Consider the following 18,678-nt stretch of genomic DNA (forward strand, 5'->3'; position numbering starts at 1 on the left):
CTAGAATGGGCCCGCTGGCGAGTTGAGTTTGTCTCTCTGAAGCTTATGCCAGTAACACCATCACTGTTGGCCCGCGACGACCGTTTCTGCGTCCGCCACCACCGCGGTGTGCTTCTTCTTCCTCATGCAGCAGCCGACTACGCCGCCTACTACACCTACTGCTACCAGAATCGCTATGACGATGCCGATTATCCCGCCGGTCGAAATTCTATTTGGCTTCACTGGGTCCACCTTGTCCGAGAAGCAGAACACCCCGACCTGGTAGAAATCGGCCGCGCACTTCAGACACGCTAACGCCTCGAGCTCGTACCCAGCCAGGCAGCTGCCGCACTTCGTTCCGTCCTCGCTGCACGATAGGCAGTTGACCGCGTTCTGGCACGCGCACTGGGTCATCTGCAGGCGTCCGCCGCATTCGACGACGGCGCTGTCCACGCACGCCGTGCCAGTGGTAATCCCGGCGCACTTCTCCACGCACTCATGCTTCGTCGTCATCTCGTGAGTGGCCTTGCACGCCGTGCAGTTGCTAGGTGCGCCAGCGCACTCACCGCACGCTTCGTCGCAGGAGACGCAGACCCAGTCCTGCAGAATCAGGCCCTTGCCGCAGGAAGTGCAGTGCTCCGAATCTGCACAGGTCAGGCAGCTGGCGTTGCACGGCTCGCACTTCTTCCCGGCACCGCAGAAACTCCCAGCGGCGCAGTCCTCGTTTTGCTCGCACACGTTCTCTTCTACGCATTGGCCATCATCTGTGAGCTCGTAGCCATTGCTGCATGTTTCGCACTTAGCCCCATCCTTGCAGCTGATGCAGTTCGCAAGGCAGGCTGGGCAGGCGTCCTTGTCCTTATAAAAGCCTGGTGCGCATTTAGAGCACGTTTGCATAAATATTTCAAATCCCACGATGCACGTTTAGCACCCGGTGAGGGCTGTTTTGCAGGTGGCGCAGTTTTTGAACGCTTTGCATGTACAGGGAACGATGGACATGGCCTAACATGCCTCGCACTGGCCGGCCGCAGACAAGGCATAATTCTCTGCGCACTGGGTGCACGCAGTTGGGGCGGCGATCGTCCCAGTGCACACAATGCAGTTCGGGGAGCAATTTAGGCAGTCGGTTAGGTCGTCTCCCACGTCCTCTGGACAGTACGTGCTGGGGTCCGTGCATGTGGTGGGGTAGGCTTTAGAACACTGCTTCGTCATTTGTGGTGGAGTGGGAGTGGTAAAGCTCGGGATAATTGTAAAATTCTGTGGGTAGCTTATTTTTATTTTACCAACGTGCCGATAAAGCATGCTGAGGATATAATAAACTTAACAAAAAAATTCCATCAATTAGTTATAGGAATTAATATGAATATAAGGAAAAATAAACTTAAAACTATTTTAGCAAAAATGTTAAATTATTTAAAATAATATGTATTAATATCTAATTTTACGAAAATTAAAGTTGTGTTCTTACGGAAATAGAAATTAGTAACTCTACCAATAGGTGGTAAACAATGCCGGTGCTGTTAACCTTCGCTATCTGCAGTAAGCACCATGAGCAGCATAGTAAGGTGGTGTAGACAAAAACAGGGATAGGCAGCAAATGCATAGCAATTCACAAGCATTGCTAAGTTTTAGTGCAAAACGGAAAACTCACACGCGACCTCCCGCATGCCAGATTTGGAAGCAGCTCGCCTGTGCGATATTTTACAGAAATATGTCATATGGCGGCGTAGTATTAATAGTAAAAGTATCCTAATATTACGAGAACACGCCTAGTTGATGGGTTTATTGTTAGAAATGTAAACGCTGTTTAGTTGAACAGAACCCCTATATCCGATAAACTTGCAATTCTGACCAGAGGCGGACGTTTTTGATACCAGCAGGATTACTTGCTGCTAGTTATTAGTAATTCAGATATTGAACTAAAATATTTGGATAGCTAACTATCAAGTGCTTCTCCTCGCGACCAGAGTGGGCATAATTAAAACATTAACTACTGCGTTGAACTAGCTGGCTATAGCTAACACTATGCGTACAAACCAGCGTATTAGTTTTCATTATGTTTGGCCTTCGGTGGGAAGCCATTTACAAATTTATATCCGTTTGTAGTATAACATAGCAATGAATACGTTTCTGACACATATTATTGACGTAGCACAATACCTAGTAACGCCTGCTATAGCTCTAATGCGCTAAACCAACCTCAGCAAGAGCTAGTTCATCCATGGGCCTACGCATATAAATCTAAGCACGCTTGGGCGGCCATCTCAATTGCTCGTCGATATGAAATATTTATCTATTCCATAATATGATAACTCCCGACTGCTAAATATAAGTGTACGCAATCATATCCCGTCCGTATGCGATTTCTTATACTTTATCGTCCTGACATGCCGCTATAGAATTTATACCCAAAAGCTTCCCTGGAAAATATCTCACTATAGTACCTCACCCGACTAGCTCTGTTAGATTTTCGCCACTCTCTTTTTCATCACGCAGCAGCATGTGGCTAAGCCGCACAGGCATATCATGGCAAGTACTCCGGTAACGACTCCTGCTATTGCCGCTCCAGAAAGGCTACTCTCGTCCTAGCCGGGGTCCTGCTTATCCGGAAAGTAGTAACCATAAACTTGGTGGTCCCAATCACTCATGTGGAGCACGCCCCACTCGCTAGACTATACCCAAGCTGCCATGAACCGCATGCCGAGCGATCCTAACTGCAATTTAAGCAGTGCAGTCTCGTCCCACAACAGCATTACGCGAGCTAGCGGTACGCGTCGCATTCCTTTAGCTTCCCGTCCTGACACGTCATGCCGTACTACTTATCCTTGCATCTCTGCACGCACGTTTGCTCTGTCGTTATTTCATAGGAGAAGTGGCAAGCTGTGCAGCGTCTTGGAGTTACTTCGCACATTGCGCAGTTGGCGTGGCACTGGTGGTATTTTCCACTATTGTTAACCCACCCGGCCTGCGCTCCTGGCAATCCTTGGTCTCGTCCAGTCCCGAATCGCATACGTCGCACGAATCGTCGTTCTGGCACTCCTTGCCGCTGCCCATGCACTTTGCACAAGTTTTCGTCTGACCGCAAAAGTGCCCAGGGCCGCAGTCTTTGGCTACCTAGCAGCCCGTTCCAGGCATACAGATTCCGTCGTCGTTCCGCGCGTAGAAGTCCGTGCAGACGTCACAATCCAGCCCGCTTCTGCACGACTTGCAGGTTAGGCCGCAGGGATAGCATGCGTCGCCGCTTTTGTAGAAGCCCTGGGCGCAGGCTTAACACGCCCGCCCTTCAACTCGAACCCTGCTACGCACTCCTGGCACGCTGCAGCATCGTCTGCGCAGGTGGCGCCGTTGCATTAACACTGGGTGCGATACGGTGATGTGCAGGGTTTGCAGGTGACTTCTGCATCATGAACGTAGTTGGCCGCACCATTTAGGCAGGTGAGGTGTCTGGAGTGATACCAGTGCAGACTTCATAGTTTTATATTCGGGTGGTTCAACTCCGATATCGTACGGGCAGTAAGTGCCGGGATCCGTGCACGTTTCGGTGTCATCTTTGGTGCACTGCTTGGTCATTTTGCATATGATATGCAAAAATAGCTAATCTACCACTTAGGGGGTTGTTTTTATTTTTGTAAGATCTGCTAGTTATTGCTAATAAAGAATTTAAAGGTCTTTTGCATTTACTTCCTTAGGCTAATGTTATCACAAATATAATATAATTATAAATTTGGAGTGTAGTAAATAGAAACATAGTATATATTAGGTTTGTGTTCAAAAAATTTCAATAAAATAGACTCCATCTAATTTCCACTTTGCTTAAATTTGAGTTAAAGCAGCTAGTGTTCACTCTAATATTTTCCAGTCAAGAGCTCATTTTTACCTGAACTCGACCCTTGGCCATCCCGTTTTCACCCCTTATTATAAATATCTAAAAGTTCAAGTAATGGTGACGCTACAGTTAAATTTAGGCAAGCACCACTTCTGAAGGAAAGCGCACTAATTTACCGCTGTAAAATAAATCGTCAGTCTGCGGTTATAACAATTTCCGGCGCGATCGGAGCTGGCTCGCGCCTCTTTGCAACAGCGCAAACACCGATAACGACTCCAACAACCAGACCTATAAATACCACTACCGCAACAGCGATGCCTACGATGACCCCAGCAGACAGCCCTGGCTTCACTTCTTCTGGTATAATTACCTTCACGCAGATCCCATTTGACTCTTGCTTAGCAAAGCCTGCGGCGCACTCCACACACCTCCCCATCTTCTCTTGGTATCCGTTAAGGCACTTCCCGCACCTATTCTAAAACATGAAGTCGCAGTTCGCACAGTTATTTTCCTCCCCGCAGACACAAGGCATGAGCATCTGCGATATCTCCTCAGGCTTGAACGGGCAGTTCGCCCACTCATAAGTTCTGCTCGCTGTCTCTTGCAGAAGCTCCCCTGCTACGGCTGCCCGCTGCATCTGTGCTGACAGGTGTCCCTGTTAGTAAGCTCATAGTCGCTGTCGCACACCATGCAGGAATCAGGTCTGTCGCTGCACGTGAAGCAGTTCTCAACCTAGCATTTAGCCTTGACGCACACTCCTCCAATCTTCTGGTAACCGCGGAAGCACTCCTAGCAGGCCGTACCGCTCGCATCACAGTTGCCGCAGTTCTCAGCAGCCCCGCAGACGCACTGTGGGCTGTCGAACCTCAGCACGGCATCGCACTTTTCACACTATCGATCACGCGTCAGCCCTAGCTGATTCTCGCATCGGTAGCAGCTCACCACGCCTCTCCGCATGATGCACTTCTCGCAGTGCGCCACCGCCTAGCAGGATGTACACGTATTCTAGGCCGTGAGCGCAAACCCGTCCTCGCACCTGGCGCACACCACCTCGTCAGCCGGCTGGGCGCAGTTGGGCGGGACGGCCGTGCATTCATTATTCGCCATCACAAAGCCGCTAATGCACTTGCGACACACTATCCCTCCAGCAAACAAGCACTCACTGCAGAGCGGCATTATCGAGCACGGAACGCACGTTTTGTTGCCGTTGAGGAAGTGCGTGGGCAGGCAGCTTCGGCACTGACCCGCAACCTCCGGTTCGCACTCCACGCAGTTACGTGATGCACATGTGCACACACCAGCCGCAAGCGTGAAGTTAGCAAAACAGCTCTAACACTCCACTGTCGGTGTAGCTATATCTGGCTGTTTGCACGTTACGCACCCAGGGGACGCGCTGGCGCAGATTTAGCACCCACTCCTGACAGCTAAATGCGTATTCGGACAACTGCATACGTTGCCACTGAGCACGAAAGGTGAGGTACAGGTATCGCAGACAGCATCGGATGTCATGCAGATAGTGCAATTTTCGACTTTGCAAGCCGACATTTTAACAGAAATTCTACTGGGGAAAGGACGAGTTGGGATGGAACCTAAAGATGTTTACTCGGGTTGTATAGTTATTAGCAGAGTGATATTTCTTGTAAAATAGTGATTATATCCCCAAAATATATTGCGCAAAACTGTAAAATTGGAGCAGAAACTTAGTGCGAACAAGCCAAAAATATATTTCGAAGCATCTTAAATAACATGATACTCCTCAGTTTGCGCAGGTCGGTTTTCTGGATTTGGGTCAAATGTGGAAAAAGAGGCTGATAGATTAAGGAATAGACCCAATTTGCGAATTAACATTTGAATCTAGCAAATTAGCTTGGACTCATATAACATTATCTAGATATACTGATTTTTGCTTAAACTTAGTGTCTACATTCAACAATCTTTAAAAAAATTTATTCGGAGAACTAAATATATATTATTTTTCAAGGGTTCTATATTTAAAACTAAAGATAAATAAGTAATGCAATATAAATATCTAGATTTGTGAATACTGTACCTTAAGTTTCTTGCTTTGTTCAGCATCCGACTTTTGTATTGCAATCAGTTGCGAGGAATATATGTTAGCGATTTAAGGTAACTGAACGAATAACTGTTATAGTTCATATGAATGTTGATAAAATTATAATCGAATAGCTGGCGCGTGTGATAAAAACAGCACTTCAGACTACAAATGTTATAATGCATAAATTTTTGTTACATATTCTGAAGATATTAGTATCTGTGTAGTTTGTTTGAATGGATTAGATAAAAATAGTACCGGTTAAATATAATAAATTTAATGGAGGATAAGTGATGATCAATAGAAAATCTTGTGTTAATATTGAAACCCCTATTAAGCCATTGAAAAAATATAAACCTGTTTTAAATGAATATAATCTCACTGTTGGTGTGATTACTGGTATTATCATGTGAACATTGGTAGTTATAGGTTTCATTAGTGTTATGGTGATGGTAGTAATGAGGAAAAGTAGGAAGAACTAAATTAAAAAGTATATTGGAGCTATTAATCTTGCTCAATTCATGATTGATAACTAATATATAATGGTATCTGATGATTTTTTTTCATTATTTTTATCATTGATAAAAAGAAATTGTCATAATTAATTAATATATAATATCAGTCTAAAATATTAAGGACTTGAATAATAGATAGAGTGTTGCATAACGTTTTTATACTTATCTACTGATAATATTATAAACTAACTTACACATCATATATACATATGTTTATATTTATATCTCTTAATATATTTTTATATTAAAATTACACTTTAAAATTTCTATCAACATAGAATCGAATATTTATCTATTATAAAGACCACACCATATGATTTACTATTTATTTAAATAAACATTGATAGGTAATGTACTCTAGAATCTTAACTACTCCCATTTATTTTTAAAACATTAATTTCATAATATAATATAAACTTAGAAATTTTATTTGCTCTGTATCGTATTTAAAAACTAATTATTATACATTAATTGTCTTATTATAATTCTTAAAATGGTTTCAACAAATATGACTATTATTCACTTACTACATATATTGTTATTTAAAACCTCAATTTTCTATCACCTCTCAAACACCATTCCCATAAGTATACCTTATTTTTAAAATCCCTAAATTTCACCCATTCACCAAATGTGAAAATCACTACATAACGCCACTTGCGCAGCATAATACCTTCATTATAAACTAACCAGAAAATTACAAACCCTACAATCTGCACAAAACCTGCTCATCCAATTCTTCACGCGCCAAACACTTTTAATGCATCATTGACGCATGCGGCAAGTGCAAAAAAAACGAATTTTTCCAGCTGAAACTCGTCAGAAACCGCTATACTTCTGAAATAGAGAAACTACATTCACGCCTACAAGATCAGCTTCGAAATGAGCTCTGCGCGAAGCTGTACGGCGAATCGCGTTTGCGGTAAAAGATGGTTACAGAATGCTATCGAAACCAGCCTGCAATTGCGATACGCAGCTTGAAGCTTCTCAGAATCTGAAGAATTGCTAGTAAAGTATCTTCAGGTGGACGCTCAAATGTAAAAGTGGAGAAATCGTGTAGAAGAATTTAGAAAAGCACGCGCTAAAGGTTAGGAGGCGATATGGCTGCGTTTTAGGGTCATGTGAATAATCTTGATTTTAGCGCGTTTGTAAAGAGTCTAGAAGCAAAAGCAGTGTAATGAGAGTTTTTTGGTGATAATATGATTGTTTATAGCGAGAGAGAGGAAATTATGGAAGGTTTGGGTTTAAAAAAATTATTTTGATACTAGTTTAAGATGTAGAAATTAGAAATATGGATGGAATAAATACGGTAGGAGATAGGTGAAAGAGAAGGGTATAATTATTAATTTGCTAATTTTATGATTATACTAATATCTAAATGCAAAATAAAATATAAAGGATCCTGGCATATAATTATCTGTAAAAATTCAAGTTGCAAACTGTGTTAAAATACTCTAGATAAAAATTAGTAAATTGTTTGCTATTATTTTATCTGAGAAATTTTGATTAAATCGCTGTAATTGTAGTTATTAGAAGAAAACTTTATTCTTCGTAAAATTGTCCAATAACAGGCACATATAATAAAATATACACTTTTGTAACCACTATCGAATGTTCTAATTAGTAATATAAAATAATATACGTGCTATCTTGGTTTTAATGTCACATAAAATGAGTTTATTAGGCGATTTTCACTTAAGCACCAAGTTGGTTACAAAGTATATATATGATAACTAGTAATAAATGGCACAAGATAGAAGTAAAAAGAACGTGTATTGTTTTTATTTTTATTAAAATCAATCATCTACAATTGGTTTTAAAATATTAAAGCAGTAATCGAACTTTATGTATCTATAGTGGGATCCTTACTACTATTTTATAGTTAGCTATAGGAATAAAAAATTATCAATAAATTGACTCATTTTGTGTGATTTATAATGGCAAAGCTATAATAAAAATACTGCACAATTAATTACAAAATAGCTAGGGTTAGGAGGTAATTTTTAGATGCGCTTTACATTTAGTTTTCTCTTCTTACAATATACACTTTTATCGTATAATAAATTTATAAACTTTAATTGTTTAGATTCGGGAAACTAAGAAAATTTCATTCTCTAATGTTTTGAAGACATATAAATTAAGTTACTTTATAATATATTTATAGATATGTAAAACGAAGCATATCATCACGGTAAAGGAAGATCACTTATAAAATACTAAAGTAACTAATGAGTTTTTATTGTAAATAAAAGCAATATTATTTAAATACAATTGATTTTAAGTATTTAGGGCATTATAGTTGCTTGAAATTATTACTGTTTTTTGAGTATTAATTTAGTATAATAGTTAACGCCTCTAAATATGTTATATTTAAGTATAAAATAATATAAATATCCCGAGTAGTGTATTTTTTTTCGGTAGAAAATTGAAAAACTATCTAATAATAAAGCAAATATAAACTGTAATATAAGAATTGAATCATGGTATATAAAGAATTGATACTAATACTTATGAAAATAATAATATTCTATAATGAATTGTATTATAATTAAATTAAAAATAATAGTGTTATAAATATTAAATTAGATATTAATACCTACTATTATTTATTAGTGTATAATTAATTATATCCAATTTTATGGTAACAGAGATTTGCTAATTTTTCTCTAAATAACTATATAATTGTGTATTAATGCCTGTGTATATCAAACACATTTTACATATATGTGTATAGTATTAATAGATTATTAGTTCAGTAAAATGTTATATATTTTTTCACAATACACCTAACTTACTAAATGCTATACAGATGTAACTGATTTAGAGGTATCTTAAGTAGAAAATCTTCTTATTTTCCATATTCATCCTACAGGGGATACAGATTGTAATCAGCTACCAAGTGCTATTATCGTCAAAATATTCTTTCAAAATAAAGATCTGGATGTTTAATTGGTCGATATTAATTTTAATTATAGCAGTACATCATAGTTTGCTATTTCAGTGCCGGATATTTCTCTGTATTTCAATATTAAAGCTTCACATATGAAAATAAAAAGTTACAATCAAATATTCGAATAATAAATTTAAGAAATAACATTGACTCGCAACAAAGATGCTAGTATTTTTCATAATTTGTCTGTAACTTATGATTAGATAATATTTACAGCTACAGTTTATTTTCCTATGACGTTTTCAACAATAATAATAACAAATGCATCTCTAGCAATCACAAATAGCTTTACTACATATAGGGTCATCTTTGATGGAAATCCACTATTGGATACTGCTATATAATAGTTAACTATTTCATTTAAAAATTCAGGATTATCTACAATACTTTATGATACAGGAATTCTTAATATTCGCCTCGAATGTGAATATGGAACTTTAGGTGTCAATTCCATGGGTTTTGCCGATACTTAATTTTTAATATATAAAGATCAGCCATCTTCTGGCGATATTCTTACATTTACACCTTATAGTGAAAGTATATATATTAAGATAAAAGAATCATCTTTCTTTAGATAGGAACTAGCAAAAGCATCTTAAGTTAAAATAGTTGTAACTATAAATTAAGAAGTTTGCTAACTTGTAGGGAAACTTCCTGCTGCAGCCTTATTATAGAGTATATAAGTAAATAATAAGCTTTAAGCAAATTTTGATCATAAAATATTTCAAAATTTAGCACCTCCAGCTTTATCTTTTTAGGAGTGTATGCTAATATTATTAAAAGATGGATAATACGCTGATATGAGTTTCGTATTTTATGATTCAAGTGGTGTTCCTATAGATAGACTAAGTATGGTAACAACATCCATACATTAGTCTTGTTTTGATAATATTTAAATGATTTTGCAAGATAATAATATATAATTAACTGCTAAATGGATTTGTCCTCCAAAACCTAAATAAAAAGTTAAAATGATGTTAAGATTATATAGTTCTCAGCACACCTACTTTTTAGAATAATCAGAAGATGTGATGAGTGTTGAATTTTATCTTGATGGAAATATTGAAGTTTACTTTAGATAAATTACTAAGGATATGATTTAACGAATAAAAAGTGCTTATAGTTTTAGATTACTAATACTAACAACAGAAAAAGGTTTTGTTGATACTCTGTAACCATATTTTATTACTACTACATTTTAAGTTATAATTACATCTAATATTATTATTCTTAGTAGTAGTGTGTCATTAATATGTGCTCTTGGAGGAATAAATATATTTTATAAAAAAAAGGCCAAATTATCAAAGTAAATAAAATAGACTATGGAAATGGATGATATATGAATTTTTTGTTATACTATTTATTAATACTTCTTATTTTAGTCTAGCTAATATTTGTCTTATAAAATTTAGTTTATAATTGATAAACTTTACTTGGTAGAATTAAAATATTCCACATGTCAAGATTATAGTATAAAGTAAATATAATTCAGTAAATTTTAAAAAATTAGATTTAATTGATGTCTAATATTTTATAACTAACTAAATGTGATGATAAATGGAATTTTATCTTATTATGAATATATTTGAGCTAATTGTTATTTGTTAATTTTAATTATAAATTTAGATTTTATAAAGTAATCAGCAACCGTAACTTATTTTGCCAATTACTAGTTTAAGTATAATTTATTGATTAAGTTTAGTTGTTAACGATAATGAATTAGATACTAACACTAGTAGATCGTGATTTAGTTAATATAAATACGGTATTATATTCAGTTGATCTTTACAGTTGCATACTAGTAACTATCTATAAATTTTAACAAAATACTAATAATATATTATTTAAAATTTTTTAGAAACATATAATGTTATTCAAAATTTACCTAACAATTACAATAAAATAAATTTAAATTGAGAAATATCATAGATTAGATGGTTATAGTTAAAGTATTTGATTCACATTTTTTAAATTATCATCATTATTACAAATTTACTATAAACGCAAGATTAATTTTAATCTATCTGTTATTAAATATAGAAATTCTTCAAACTGGAGCTTATTATAATTAAAATAGTTAGAAATTTTTAATATTTTTTAAAGTGCTTCCAAATACAAACTAGGTCATAATGTATTAATATATTGCTAATATTATTATTAGTTAACATATTCATAGATATTTTAATTTAAAATGTAGTATACTTAATGTCATTTATAATTTGTTAAATCATAGTAAAGTCCCATATATAATCAATATCTTGCATTTATTTTTGATTTAAAAATAACAACAAATTAGATAGTTATTTGCTATTATACTATTTAAATGCGAATCGTGTTAATATTTAAAAATTAAAGATATAGTCTTGAATTGAATAAATATCATGGTTTGGTTAGAAAATAAAAATATGTATTATATAACTTAATATTAATTGATAGAAATAGAATTAAACAATATTTATAGTAATTAAGCAATTTGAAACGTATAATCTATGTTATAATTGAAAGTTTAAAATGGAATAAAGTAAAACATAATCCCAATTAGAAGATATTGAAAATATCATCGAAGTGTCTTGTGGTACAACTATTAGAAAAAGTAAAATAACCGCATAGACTAACCTGACAAAGGATATCTAATATTTAGGTAACGGTCCTATTTTCAAAGTACTAATTTATTAGTCGTATAACAATCTTATTGGCTTTCTTATTATGACTTTGTATATGATAGTCGGCTCTATATTCATTGGACAATATTTAGGAGAACCTGGCTTAGCATCTTCATCGGTTGGCACTTCACTTGAGCTCTTAGTATGTGTTATCATTATTTAGTCATTATCAGTTGGTGCAATATCACTTATTGGGCCTTCCTTAGGTTAAAATAAAATAGAAGATGCTAGAAATTACGCTACCTAGTTTTTCATGCTAGTAGTTATATTTAACATCTTAATGCCCGCTATAATACTTCCATTGAAAGACTATATAGCTAGAGGTCTTGGTGCAACTACAGAACCAGTATTTACGTACTTGTCTAACTATATGTGGGTTATGTACTCAGTAGTGGTCTTAGCTTATACCATCAATGGTGCTTTACTTCCGTTGTTACGACAAGAAAATAAGGTGAAAGAGGCAATGATCTGCTTGATAGTAAGCTCACTTCTCAATATTACTTTAGATGCATTTCTATTTAATGTTTTCTCAGACAAACTTAAAATGTAATGCGCTGCAATCTCAGCAGTAATATCATAATTGGTAATTGATGTGTGGATTCTGTTTAACTTTTTTGGAGGTGTTAAATCTATGGGAATTAGATTTGATAAAAACTATATTAAATTAAGCTGGTTTTTTGTAAGTGCAACTTTTAAATAATTTCTTCCAGCCGCATTTAATACTATTCCAGTTATTATTGCATAAGGTTTAATAAGTTCATAAATATCCAAGTATGCAGAAATTAGAACTACTTAGTATTAATCAATCTGGGGAATATTTTTAAGATTAGTATAATTGATGATTTAACCAAGGATTGGCATATATTTTGGATTTTGAGCTATTTTATCTTATAACCTAGGATAAAATAAATATCGCCGAATATAAAAACTAATTTTATATGCTGATTGGTTAACAATTGGTATATAAATAATAATATAAGTATTTATATTAATGCCTTATTTGATAAAAATGTTTGATTCTGATGAATAGTTTGTTAAAGAAGCTACGCTATTACTTAGAATAGGTTTTGCTGGAATGTTTTTATAAGGTTCCATTACATTTTCATCTGGTGTATTTTAAATGAGAAGGCAAATAGTAGCAGCTACTTTACTCTAGGTATTTAGGTTAATTATTAATGTTATAGGTATCTACGTTATTCCATTATATTTAGATATTAAATGGATTTTTATTGTGCCTACAACAACAGAAATAAGAGGTTTTATTATGTCTTAGATAATAATATGGTAGTAAAGTCACTATTTTAAAAAATTAGCCGATAAATAGGATGTTGATTCAGAAGAATAAGAGAAAAATTAAGATGCCAGCATTTCTCCTTGTAGATCTCACTTATAAACGGCATAATGTGTCAATAATAACAATTAAGAATGAGTTATGTATTTTATTTATTCTATACTCTTGATTTCTATATTTAAAAACTGAAGCTTAATCTAAATATCAATATGATTATATTCGTATCTCTATGTCATACATATAAATTAATGAGTTCCATGAATATAAATGAAATGATGAATTAGATTAAAGTCTATATTATAAAATTTAAGTAATATATTAATGAAAAGTATATTATTATTGGAGTCAAAATATTATAAGTCTTAAAAACTATTTAATTAATTTTTCTTATCCATCAGTCTATAAAATAAATGACTAATTTTTGTATATTTTTATTAATATATAATATACTAACAAGTTAAATTAAATTAGATTGATGTACATTTGTTTTTATACTTACAGTTGATCTTGTTTTTGTTATGCAACTAACACTAATGATAATAATCTTTATGTTATTGTTGAATTTTATATTCTTATATACATAAAATAACTGTATATTATATAGTGTTAACAAGTAATGCTATAGAAACACTATTATGATTATTTAAGTAATTGATTGATATTTTACTATCTAGATTATAACCAAAGAAATAATTGGATATAATAATTAAAAATAAGATGCATCTGCACTCACTCATGCTTTGTTGCTGCTTTTCTTAGCTGCAATATGTTCGTCAACTTCTTCGATATTATCATGATCATTTTCTAACAACGGCTATCTCTCTATATTAGTTTTCTTATCATTCTTAATTTTGTTGAGGATGGCATAAATTAGCATACCGACTATGAATCCGATAAACACGATTCCCATCACAATGCCAATAATAACGTCAATTTTTTACTATTCAGGGTTGATTTCTACGCATATATTGTACTCTAGCTGGTAACTATCGTTGCAGTGTTGACAGGTATTTATGTCGTCAGTGCACAAGTAACAGTTCTCTACGACGCATTGCTCCATTTCTAGATTTTTAAATCTTTTAGTATTCGTATTATATTATTATATTTCTAGCTAATAAATATTTTATTTTATTAGTGTACAATATTGTTATCAATGCGACAGTTCCGTTGCTCTACACGTGCTAACACAGGCTAAAAGGCTATTTTAATGAATTTCTCAAAAGCAGCTTTGTTTAATCTGGGCTCTAAGTTCTGCTCATTAGATGAGGGAAAACTTTCCGCACAATACCACTACTTTAGTCTAAATCTTCCTGTTTGACCTATTGCGACTCTAGCATCCAAAGACAGCATTTTTCAGTCTGGCCAGTTTAGTAGATTCGATTTTATTTAGATTCAAAAATTTCTAATATTTCCTTATTCTAGTTCAATTTAACCCATTGTCTAGTTCAATTTCACTTCAACTTTCATTATATCACTTACCACTCCATCACATTTTCACACCTATTCTCACTTATATATCAAATTTTTCAAAAAATTAAAAACGTAAAAAACGTAAAACCTTAAAAAACTTAAAGAAATAAATTCAAATTATAACAATAAAACCTAAAACCTAAAAATTTAACCCCCTCACAAATCGTCAGCTTTCCTCTAGTACCCCTTAACATAAATGCTCTCCTGCCGCATCGCCTTCACAGGCAGCTTCGCGTCGTACTCCCACTCCTCGTTTTCCTTATCGACGTACCGCTCCCACGCGTCGCCCTGGTGCATTTTTGCGAGCCGGACGGCCTCGCAATTCACGATTTCGAGGTTCTCGAGATGCGCCTTTTCGCGCATTTTGAGGCCCTGCGTTTTGGTCAATTTCCGGTACTTTTCGCTCTCCGGACTCGCCCAAAACGCGACGAATTCCTCGATTTCCTGCGCGAAATTCTCGAAGTCCTCGCGGAACTTCGCGCTCTCGGCGCCGAGGATCCAGAACGCGTCCTGGAGCGTCGGGGCTTCCTGGCCCAGATAGTTCCCGAAATTCTCGTCCTGGTAGAACGAAATTTCGGTGAAGTCGTCAAAAACGTTAATTAGAATTGAATTTTGGATTTCCGCTTCCTCCTCCAAAGTTGCCAAAAACTGCCCAAAAACGGAAATCGAGAGCGCGAAGTTGTCTTTTGATGGTTTTTGGGCCTTCACGGCAGCATGCAGAGAGTCGTTCCAGACGTCGATAACGTGCAAAACCAGCGACCTCTGAACGGCTAGGTTCTTAATTCTGGGTGGAGAAAATATCACTAGTTCGAGCGTTTGGATGTACTTAAAATGTTGGTTTCCCTAGTCTGAAAAGCCTGAAATCATCATTTACAAAATGGCTTAGCGGGCAAGGTACATGAATTTTGATTGGCGGAGATAGTCGACTGAGTTCCATTCCCGGATGAGCGTTTCGAGCAAACAGCGGAAAAATAGCGTTTTCGGACCGCCGTAGTCTTTGTTTTACACGATTTCGTCGTCCTCGCCCTCGTCCTCTTCGGGCTCGAAGGCCTCTTCGACGCAGAAAATTTCTTCCATTTCGCGCTGATTCGGGCAGGCATGGATCAGTTCAGCGACGCCTTCGGCGATGCTCCGCTGCAGCGCAATATCGTCCTCCTTGTAGAGATACAGGTATAGGCCTTTGAGCAGTTGCATCATCTTCAAATAGTCGAACGGGAGTGCCTTTATCGCGCTGTTCAGCTCCCTTTGGACTATCGCAAATGCTGCGTTCCGGTCCGCCTTCTCCTCGCACTGGAGGTACCACAGGAGCTTCTTGAAGTGGGGCTCGACGAATGACATTTTGGGGAGTGTGGGGTGGAACGGAATTAGTGATTATATATTATATTAAGTAATTTATATAATGTGGAAGGGAGATAAAAATGAAGGTTTTAACAAGACCAGATAGATTAAATTGGGCACGGAATGCTATTGTAAAAAAAAGACTGAGTAAAGGGACGTATGCTGGTGATATTTTGAGTACGGGTGAAGCGGAAATTATGACATGGGTAGTGGTCAAATATGATGGGATGCTGCACTACCGCATGCTACCGCTCAATAAGGCCTCTGGAGTGCGGAAATAGCAAGAGGAAATAAAATACTAGATACAATTTTATACAGCTACAACGCGTAATATCCATATGAACAAACACCAAATAATTAGAGCGAAGGCACACCGCAGCGCTCATTAAACCTGCGCGAGCCTCAGCTGCCATACCGCATTTTCTTACTTCCAGATGGCGCACCGAAGCGGCAGAGCGAATTCAGCCAAAAGTGCTTAAAAATCCTCAAAATCTGACCGCCTTGTTCCCGAATTTCCAATGCCAATTTCTTCTCCCCCGTTTAAACCGCAAACCCGCAAAAGTCACATTTTCGCACTCCCAACACCAGAAATTCTGCGAAACCCCAAAACTCGCTCACTCGGCGTCCATAAACTCACCAAAGTACAGCCCGGTCAGCTTCTGGTCCTTGTCCTTGCTGCTGTTCAGCTTGTTCACCCTGGGTCTCAGGCTCTCCGCGTCCCTCCTGAAGGTGACGCCAACGACCTTCAGGAACTGATTCATGCCGTCGACGAGCGAAACCGGCGCGTTGGCTGTGCAGTCGACGCCTGGTTCGCCCTGGAACACGATCACGCGGTCGGCCAAATAGAGGCTCATCAGGAAATCGTGTTCGACGATGTAGCAACATTTTGCGCACGACAAAATGAAGCGCTTGATGACCTTTGCGACGATGAGACGCTACGTCGCGTCCAGATACGCGCTGGGCTCGTCGATGAGGTAGACTTCCGCCTGCTTTCCGAGGGCCAGGATCGTGGCTACGCGCTGCAATTCGCCGCCTGAGAGCTGCTTGAGCTCTCTGTCCAAAAGGTGCTAGATTTGGAGGGGTTTGACGACGCTTTCGACGAATCCTCTGTTATTGAATGTTTCTGGGATTCTGTTATTCAAGAAATCAGATACTGAGGAATCTGCGTTTGGTGCGATCGTTTAGGGCTTGTAGGACACTGGAAGCTTGGGAATGGAGTCGCCGGGTTTCAAAATTGGGTCGTATCCTTTTGCACCTGCGATTGTTTTCACGAAAGTTGATTTTCCTGTACCATTTTCACCTAAGATTAGGACTATTTGTGAGGTCATAAAATCTCCACCGGTTATATTTAATGTAAATTGGCCAAGCTTGATTTGCATATCTGGATAAGAGGTAATATAAGTTGGTTTGACTTCTGGCAGCTCTTCTTCGGCTGGAGCTTCAACTTCTTGCTATTTTTTGCCTTTTTTAGCTGGCTCTTCTTTCTGTTCCTACGCCTATTAGATTTTGAATCTAAGTTCTGTGTCACGGAAACGCATGTTTTCTGTGGGAATATAGCCTTTTAAGAAGATATTAATTCCATCGCGAACAGAAAATGGAAGAGTAATAATACCGTAAACACCTGGTTGGCCATACAGCAATGAAACAAAATCTGACATATAATCTAGAATAGCTAAATCATGTTCAACTACAATACAATATTTATCAGAATTGTTTTCAACGAGTTCGCGGATGACTTAACCAACCGCAAGTCTTTGCTTTACATCCAAATAAGATGAGGGTTCATCAATTAAATAGCAATCGTAATCTCTTACAATAACATAGGCTAAAGCAAATCTTTAAAGCTCACCGCCAGAGAGTTAAGCCACTTATCTTTGCATGAGTCCTTTCAATTACAATTTCTCTAAAACACTATTGGTGAATTCTGAATTTCGTTTAATGTACTTTGAAAACATCTTTTCGACTGTGTTTTTAGCTTTTTCAGTTTTATTGATAGAATCTACATACTATAGCTTTAATCCAACATCCATCTCAGAGTTATACAATCTCGCAAAATAAGTCTATAGTTCGCTACCTCTGAATCTCTTAATAATTTCTTATGTATCCCAGTCAGTTTTGAAGTCTCCAAAGTTTGGTCTAAGCTCATTGCAAAGAATCTGAAGAGCAGTAGATTTACCAGTACCATTCTCTCCAACAAGTCCTAAAACTTGACCTGGACGAGGGGTTGGTAATCTATGAAGTCTGAAAGAATTTTCAGCATAACGGAATGATACTTAAGAATCTAAAGTAGAAGGTAAGTTAACAATTCTAATAGCATCTGTTGGGCATTTTTTAACACATATATCACATCCTATGCACATATTTTCAGATATAAGAGCACGCTTAGAAGTCTGTGTAACCACAATACACTTCTTCTCGAGCTTATTAACAGGGCAAAAAGAACGACACTAGAGACCACATTTTTGAGGACGGCATCTATCAGGGTTAACTACTGCAATACGAGTAACTTAATCAGTTTTTGATTTACCTTTTTATGACATTTCACGAGGAGTGGAGAAGGAAAGTAAATAATAAATATTTATTATTAAATAAT

The 18,678-nt window shown here is 36.7% G+C and overlaps 9 protein-coding genes and 1 pseudogene across 9 annotated transcripts; 4 read left to right on the forward strand and 6 right to left on the reverse strand. All coding sequences in view use genetic code 6, as the record gives it.

Annotated features, from left to right (window-relative positions):
- Nucleotides 1–60: 60 nt before the first annotated feature.
- On the reverse strand, nt 61–1,191 carry SS50377_22659 (Cysteine-rich membrane protein 2; the record flags this gene model as incomplete). Its single annotated transcript, XM_067906544.1, has 1 exon — nt 61–1,191. The coding sequence occupies one exon, from the start codon at nt 1,189–1,191 to the stop codon at nt 61–63; it is 1,131 nt and encodes a 376-aa protein (XP_067765812.1).
- Nucleotides 1,192–1,487: 296 nt separating this feature from the next.
- SS50377_22660 (uncharacterized protein) lies at nt 1,488–1,850 on the forward strand (the record flags this gene model as incomplete). The annotated part of the gene is made up of 1 exon (XM_067906545.1): nt 1,488–1,850. The coding sequence occupies one exon, from the start codon at nt 1,488–1,490 to the stop codon at nt 1,848–1,850; it is 363 nt and encodes a 120-aa protein (XP_067765813.1).
- A 561-nt stretch (nt 1,851–2,411) lies between these two features.
- On the reverse strand, nt 2,412–3,549 carry SS50377_22661 (Cysteine-rich membrane protein 2; annotated as a pseudogene).
- A 628-nt stretch (nt 3,550–4,177) lies between these two features.
- On the reverse strand, nt 4,178–5,350 carry SS50377_22662 (Cysteine-rich protein; the record flags this gene model as incomplete). The annotated part of the gene is made up of 1 exon (XM_067906546.1): nt 4,178–5,350. One exon carries the CDS (start codon nt 5,348–5,350, stop codon nt 4,178–4,180), a length of 1,173 nt encoding a protein of 390 aa, XP_067765814.1.
- Nucleotides 5,351–9,133: 3,783 nt separating this feature from the next.
- On the forward strand, nt 9,134–10,666 carry SS50377_22663 (uncharacterized protein; the record flags this gene model as incomplete). The annotated part of the gene is made up of 1 exon (XM_067906547.1): nt 9,134–10,666. One exon carries the CDS (start codon nt 9,134–9,136, stop codon nt 10,664–10,666), a length of 1,533 nt encoding a protein of 510 aa, XP_067765815.1.
- Nucleotides 10,667–11,834: 1,168 nt separating this feature from the next.
- SS50377_22664 (Na+ driven multidrug efflux pump) lies at nt 11,835–12,863 on the forward strand (the record flags this gene model as incomplete). Its single annotated transcript, XM_067906548.1, has 1 exon — nt 11,835–12,863. One exon carries the CDS (start codon nt 11,835–11,837, stop codon nt 12,861–12,863), a length of 1,029 nt encoding a protein of 342 aa, XP_067765816.1.
- Nucleotides 12,864–12,995: 132 nt separating this feature from the next.
- On the forward strand, nt 12,996–13,415 carry SS50377_22665 (Na+ driven multidrug efflux pump; the record flags this gene model as incomplete). Its single annotated transcript, XM_067906549.1, has 1 exon — nt 12,996–13,415. The coding sequence occupies one exon, from the start codon at nt 12,996–12,998 to the stop codon at nt 13,413–13,415; it is 420 nt and encodes a 139-aa protein (XP_067765817.1).
- Nucleotides 13,416–14,010: 595 nt separating this feature from the next.
- On the reverse strand, nt 14,011–14,337 carry SS50377_22666 (uncharacterized protein; the record flags this gene model as incomplete). Its single annotated transcript, XM_067906550.1, has 1 exon — nt 14,011–14,337. The coding sequence occupies one exon, from the start codon at nt 14,335–14,337 to the stop codon at nt 14,011–14,013; it is 327 nt and encodes a 108-aa protein (XP_067765818.1).
- Nucleotides 14,338–14,903: 566 nt separating this feature from the next.
- On the reverse strand, nt 14,904–16,085 carry SS50377_22667 (Nucleolar protein NOP52; the record flags this gene model as incomplete). Its single annotated transcript, XM_067906551.1, has 1 exon — nt 14,904–16,085. One exon carries the CDS (start codon nt 16,083–16,085, stop codon nt 14,904–14,906), a length of 1,182 nt encoding a protein of 393 aa, XP_067765819.1.
- Nucleotides 16,086–16,699: 614 nt separating this feature from the next.
- SS50377_22668 (RNase L inhibitor) lies at nt 16,700–18,625 on the reverse strand (the record flags this gene model as incomplete). The annotated part of the gene is made up of 1 exon (XM_067906552.1): nt 16,700–18,625. One exon carries the CDS (start codon nt 18,623–18,625, stop codon nt 16,700–16,702), a length of 1,926 nt encoding a protein of 641 aa, XP_067765820.1.
- Nucleotides 18,626–18,678: the final 53 nt, after the last annotated feature.

This window comes from Spironucleus salmonicida, chromosome 3 (assembly GCF_000497125.1).
Source record: "Spironucleus salmonicida strain ATCC 50377 chromosome 3, whole genome shotgun sequence".
Classification (NCBI taxonomy): domain Eukaryota; phylum Fornicata; order Diplomonadida; family Hexamitidae; genus Spironucleus; species Spironucleus salmonicida.